Raw genomic sequence first — 6,444 nt, forward strand, 5'->3', positions numbered from 1 at the left:
CTCTGTGTGAGGCTGTCCTCTGTGTGAGGCTGTTCTCTGTGTGAGGCTGTCCCCTGTGTGAGGCAGTCCCCTCTGTGAGGCTGTCCTCTTTGTGAGGCTGTCCTCTGTGTGAGGCTGTCCTCTGTGTGAGGCTGTTCTCTGTGTGAGGCTGTTCTCTGTGTGAGGCTGACCTCTGTGTGAGGCTGTCCCCTGTGTGAGGCTGTCCTCTGTGTGAGCCTTTCCTCTGTGTGAGACTGTTCTCTGTGTGAGGCTGTCCTCTGTGTGAGGCTGTCCTCTGTGTGAGGCTGTTCTCTGTGTGAGGTTGTTCTCTGTGTATGGCTGTCCCCTGTGTGAGGCTGTCCTCTGTGTGAGGCTGTCCTCTTTGTGAGGCTGTCCTCTGTGTAATTCTGTTCTCTCTGTGAGGCTGTTTTCTGTCTGAGGCTGTCCCCTGTGTGAGGCTGTCCCCTGTGTGAGGCTGTTCTCTGTGTGAGGCTGCTCTCCGTGTGAGGCTGTTCTCTGTGAGGCTGTCCTCTGTGTAAGGCTGTTCTCTGCGTGAGGCTGTCCCCTGTGTGAATCTGTCCCCTGTGTGAGGCAGTCCTCTGTGTGAGGCTGTTCTCTGTGTGAGGCTGTTCTCTGTGAGGCTGTCCTCTGTGTAAGGCTTTGCCCAGGCCCCAAGGTGTTTCTCCTCTACTTTCTAAGTTGAATCTTAGACAGAGCTACACCTGAGAAATCAGGACACACATGCTGGTGGAATAATCTAGCAAACTTGAGAGGACTCCCTAACTGTCAAACTGGACAATGAATGTCCGGGTGCTATCAAAGCCCACAGACCCCGCCCCCTCCTCAGAGTATGCTTGGCCAGGGATCACTGTAAGCAGTGCACCTGTGACAGCTCCCTTCTGGCTGGGAGATGAACAAGGAGCCAGGAGGGGAGCAGGCCCCCCGGGCGTTGACCCAGAGGTTCCCCAAAGCCCTGTCACCCAGGTCAGGGCTTCCACTGGTTCAGATGATGACCAGCCTGGGGGCGGGTACATGCAGGCCCCATTAGCCAGCTAGAGAGGGAGCTTTCTCATGCTGTGCTAGAATGTTCCATCCCTCCCCATAGCTACAGAAGATGAAGGAGAAGAAGGGTCTGTACCCTGACAAGAGTGTCTACACCCAGCAGATAGGCCCTGGCCTCTGTTTTGGGGCCTTGGCCCTGATGTTGCGTTTCTTCTTCGAGGTATGGGGGCGGGGGGGGAGACACATGTGAGCTCTAATGAGCATGGCCCTGCCAAGCTGGGGGGAGGGCCGTGGGGGCTGTGACTCCACAGAGAGGCTCCACTATGAAAGGACACATAGTACTGTCCACCTGTAGAAAGAGTCCCTGGGCGGGTGCCAGGGTCTGAAGGAGGGAGGGAGGCAAGGAGGGAGGGAGGCAAGGAGGGAGGGGTTCCCTGGTGGCGCGGGCCTTCTGTGCAGTGGGGGGTTGGGGTCTGGTGGTGGGAGCGGCTATGTTCTCAGGGCTGTCCTGAGGGACCTGCAATGGACCCGGAGGACACAGGGTCCGGCGCAGGCCGCAGCCTCAGGGTAGCAGCTCTGACTTGCCTTTCCCCGCAGGACTGGGACTACACCTACGTGCACAGCTTCTACCACTGTGCTCTGGCCATGGCCTTTGTCTTGCTGCTGCCCAAGGTCAACAAGAAGGCTGGGAACGCCGGGGCCCCAGCCAAGCTGAACTTCTCCACCCTTTGTTGTGCTTGTGTCTGACTGGGAGCCCCCAACTCCAAGCCCTGCCCTCTCTCCTTCCCTCTCTCCCTCCCTCTCTCCCATATGATGGCCTTAGACCCTTCGGAGGGTTTTTCCCCTGTCTTTCTTTCCCCACTGGCTACCCAGAAGACACTGTCTCTTCTATGTCCCTGAGGGTCCCCCGGGATTGGAAAGACAGTGCCATCTTCTGCCACATGCTCCCTAGGAACCCACTTATTCTGTTTACTGGGTGCCCAGCACTGGGCTGGAAACGAATGGCTTTGTCCTCCGGGGCCTCATGAGTGGCAGGTATGCCTGGCACCACCCTAAGGCCAGTGCCTGCCCTCCCCCCAGCCCTTCCTCTTCCCTCCCCCCTTCAGATACTGGGCACAGAGGCACAGAGCAAGCCACCCACCACCCCAGCAGGCCCATTTCATCTGTTCCCTCCTGGATACGGGCATTGTGGCTTCTGTCAGGGGATAGCTCAGAGAGAGAGAGTCCCCATCCAGGAGGCTGGGGCCAGCCCAGCCAGCCTTGCCCCAGGCCCAGCCCTGTCCCTCCCTCCACCCCATTGCCCCACTGGGTGCTGGAACAGCCTTTTCAGTGACAAGCCTTTTCACCCGAAGAGCCCCACTTTGCCAATCGACTCTCCGCCAAACTTGAGACACGTCCTGATTCTTAAATCTGTGAGCATAGTTATCACTCTGGTCCTAAGGAAAGTGTCTGAGCTGGGTAAGCAGCTGGTTCAAGGCCCAGCGCTGGTGGGCACAGAGCTGTGCCTGCGGCTGGCAGGGACCACTGCGGGAGGCTGAGCTCAGTTCTGGCACTTCACACTGGCTGGCGGCCCTTCGCGGGCCCCCCAGGGCAAGGTGGCTGGGTGCAGAGCCTTGGGCCGAGGCTCCGTCCCTGGGGCTCTGCCATGCGGTGGGAAGGCCCCATCTGTTGCTGAGATTCAGGGGTGGGAGTGGGGAGGGGCAGAGGCTCCCAGACATCACCTCACAAGCCTGAGCCTCCCGGCTCATACCCAGGCCGCCAGCTTCCCTGTGACCCAAGCCCCATCTGTGGGCAGGAAGTTACCTACACCTGTCTGGGGCCTGTTTATGTTTCCAGATGGTGTCACAGCTAAGGATCTGCTGGCCACACCCACTGGGCAGCTGTGAGTTGTCCTAGGATCACCTCCCAAGTGCCCTGGGGCTGGGAAGGAGCCGGCGCTACACCTAGGGTTGGGGACCAGGGACCGGCCCACCCGTTCCCTGTGCCTGGCTGACTCCTCAGCTGACCTTACAGCTGCTGGCCTCGCAGAACTCCGGGTGTCCCCGCCCCACCCCTCTGGGCCCTCGTGACAGAAGCAGAGCCCCCTGCAGGCATCAGCTCTTGCTGGGCCCCAGACCTTTCCACGACACACCCTGGACATCAGCACCCCATGCCTGGAGCCCCCTCTCACTCCCACGATCCCAGGCGGAAGCGCAGCTCCACCGTCTGGAGTGCTGAGGCCAGCCCGAAGGGACAGAGGTGAGGCCATCCTGGGGCCAAGGACAGAGACACGAGGCCCCGCTGTACCCCAGCCCTGTGCCAACACAGCCAGCCTTGGCTGACTTCCACAGAAACATGTGTACACGCTTGTACCTACACACCTCACACGCACACCCATCACCCATGCACACACACACCATGAAGGGTCAGTGTGTTTCAGACCCCAGGTTTCGCCCTGGCTCATCTCCAGCTTCCAGAAGGCAGAGGGCTGGGTCTCCATTGGGCCGGAGGGGAGAGGCAGGCAGGGTGGGAGGCTGGGGCCTCAAGAAGCAGGTGTCTAAAACCCCAGCTGCTCAGGAGGCTGAGATCTGAGGATCAAGGTTCAAAGCCAGCCCAGGCAGGAAAGTCCCTGAGACTCTTGTCCCTAGTTGACCACCAAAAGAGCCAGAAGTGGAGGTGAGGCGCCCACCTTGAGTGAGAAAGCGAAGGGACAGTTGCCCAAGCCCTGGTGCAGGCACGGAAACAAAACACGGGTCTGCAGAGCAGCCTGAGACCGCGTCAGTCCCCCCAGCGTCCAACAAGTACGCCCAGCCAGAGCCTCTGGCTCTGTAATGACTCTCGGGGCATGGAAGGCAGCTGGGTGCTCCCGACCAGGAAGAGGTCCCACTGCCCAGACGTGAGGGCCACGTGGGCGGGCTCCCCACCGTGCCACTGCTGATTTATGAAGGCCGTCCGGGCGTGCGGCCAAGTCTGTAAGTCACGGACAATTAGGAGACGCACTCCAGCTCCAGCCACTGCCGCTAACGCTTCAGACGCTGCCTCCTCCTCCCATGCGGGCCCCCAGAGGCACCCTTGAGAGCCCAGAGCCCACTTTGAGGGCCAGAGCTGCTGGCAGTGTGTGCCGTGGCTGCCAGGCTGGTGATGGAGCCCTGGACCTCGCCAGTCACTGCGGCTGTGTCCTTTGGTGGCCCGCCTAGCTAGTGTGAAGGGAAAGAAGGGCAGGAAGGGAAGGGCTACCCTGTTCCCTTGACTCTCAGAACCACACTGCCATTTTAAGAATAGCCAGAAGCTGGACACTGGTGGGTTCACACTACTCAGGAGGCTGAGATCTGAGGATCACAGCTCTAAGCCAACCTGGGTGGGAAAGTCCATGAACATTTATCTCCAATTAACCACCAAAAAGCCAAAAAAAGAGGTGTAGCTCAAGTGCTAGAATACCAGCCCTGAGCCAAAAAGCTCAGGAACAGCACCCAGTCCCTGAGTTCAAGCCCCAGTACCACCCCCGCCCCTCGCCTCCCCCTATCCCCCAAAATGTAGCAAGAAAGCACTGTCAAGGCCTTTACTCACCAACATATCTGCATGCCGGAGAGGTAAAGCTCTGAGGTTTCCTTGGAATCTGAGAATCGAGGTGCCTGGAGCCTGAAAGACCTTCCAAGACCATCGCAGAAGTTCAGGCTCTGGACAGAGCTCTGACGGTCAAGGACGCGGGTGGTCCCCTGCAGCAGCCACTTGGGGCAGCTGAGCATCTGCAAGGCAGCTGGCACGAAGGCAATCGGGGCACGCAAGTGGTAACCAGTGCTTAAAGAGCCACAGCAGGCTTGCAGGTGGATTCCAGGCTGCAAAGCGCATCAGAGCCGTGCAATGACTGGTCCGTCTCCTATCATGTCACAAGCACTGGGTCCTGTGTGGCTCAGGTCGGGTCTGCCTCTGTCCCTTGTCCCCATGGATATTCTGTCCCATCCTTCCAGGAGACAAAGTTATACTAAGAAATGACTCGCTGTACATCAGAAACTCAACCTGAGCCCTGTCTGCTCTCCTGTATTTGCCCGCAGCTCTGCCCATGTAGCTGGAGCTCCCATGCTGGACAGTTTCTGTGAGAAAGGAGAGCAGGAGCGGTTCTCTGCACATCTGGGCTTGGGAAATCATGGTTAAAACAAAGGGATGGAGCCGAGCGGCCGCAGCCCCGGCTCTGACCATGGCCTTGCTGTAGGACACAGGCAGGAGTAGTATCTTCTCAGATGGGGTCATTTCTTTCTTGTTTGTTGTTGTATCCATCCTGGGACTTGAACCCAGGACCTTAGTTGCTGCCCCGGAGCTTTACATACCCAAGGCAGGCTAGCACTCTACCACTTGGAGCCACAGCTCCACTTCCAGCTTTTTAGTGGTTGATTGGAGATGAGAGTCTCATGGAGTTTCCTATCTGGACTGGCTTGGAACGTGGATCCTCAGATCTCAGCCTCCTGAGTAGCTAGGATGACAGGCGTGAACCACCAGCACCTGGTACATGCTGAGCCATTTCTAACACTAAGGCATAGGTAGGTCCTGAGCTTGGAGATGGCTTCCCGTGAGTGGCAGCCCAGCCCAGTGGCCCTGGTCAGCATGCCTGGCCTTGGCCCGGTCCCACCCACACATGCTCCATGCTAGACACACACACAGCATCCTGGCACACTCCCTTAGGGCTCAGCTCAGGGCAGGGAGCTGCCAACAGCTCACAGAGAGGTTTGATAAACATTTATAATAGGCGTAGACAAAACAGTGCGGCCTCTGACTCCCCGAGCCGGTGCGAGGCGATGGGGGCCGGAGAGCACTGCCCTTCCCCCACCACGACCGAGGATGTGTTTTCGTCTCAGGGTAGACTGCATGCCGGGGCTCTGCCTTGTCTGCTACTGAGATTTCCTGTCTCTGTTATTCTCTTCTCCAGGAAGAGATCTGAAACCCAAAACTTTTATTGCCCCTTTAAAAAGGCTTTACGGCTCCCCACCGACTTCATAGACGGAGCTGGGATTGCAGTTAGGGGCTGTGTGCTGGGCACCATGGGGCAGGCAGACTACTGCAGGTTCTTGGCAAGGAAGGACTTGGCAGGCTGAAGAGGAGGAGAAGGAGGAAGGCTGGAAACCTCAGGTGCACAGCTGACTGGCCAGTGAGCTGGCTAGAGATGGCAGAGACCACAGACCAGGACCCGGTGCCCACCTGCCAGTCCCTAATGCTCCTTTCCCTCATCTCTACCCCCCTTCCCTTGCTTTTGAGTGGGAACAGCGGCTTCACCCAGCTGTCCCTTGGGCTGAATTAAGTCAGAGGCTGCCTGGATTGGAAAAGCATTAGAGAATTAAAAATGCAGAAAAATGAGGCTGGGAAGGTGGCTCAGTGGTAGAGCACTTGCCTTGCATGCATGAGGCCCTGGGTTCGATTCCCCAGCACCACATAAGCAAAAAGAAAAAAGCCGGAAGTGGCACTGTGGCTCAAGTGGTAGAGCGCTAGCCTTGA

At 58.2% G+C, this 6,444-nt stretch overlaps 1 protein-coding gene across 1 annotated transcript in view; it reads left to right on the plus strand.

Annotated features, from left to right (window-relative positions):
* The window catches only part of Tmem8c (transmembrane protein 8C), a 9,178-nt gene extending 7,450 nt beyond the window's left edge, over positions 1-1,728 (plus strand). The window contains exons 4-5 of the mRNA XM_013029430.1: positions 1,085-1,201; positions 1,579-1,728. Coding sequence (XP_012884884.1) covers positions 1,085-1,201; positions 1,579-1,728 — 267 coding nt within the window. The remainder of the gene's footprint in view (positions 1-1,084; positions 1,202-1,578) is intronic.
* Positions 1,729-6,444: the final 4,716 nt, after the last annotated feature.

Source organism: Dipodomys ordii, unplaced genomic scaffold (assembly GCF_000151885.1).
Source record: "Dipodomys ordii isolate 6190 unplaced genomic scaffold, Dord_2.0 Scaffold118, whole genome shotgun sequence".
NCBI lineage: Eukaryota > Metazoa > Chordata > Mammalia > Rodentia > Heteromyidae > Dipodomys > Dipodomys ordii.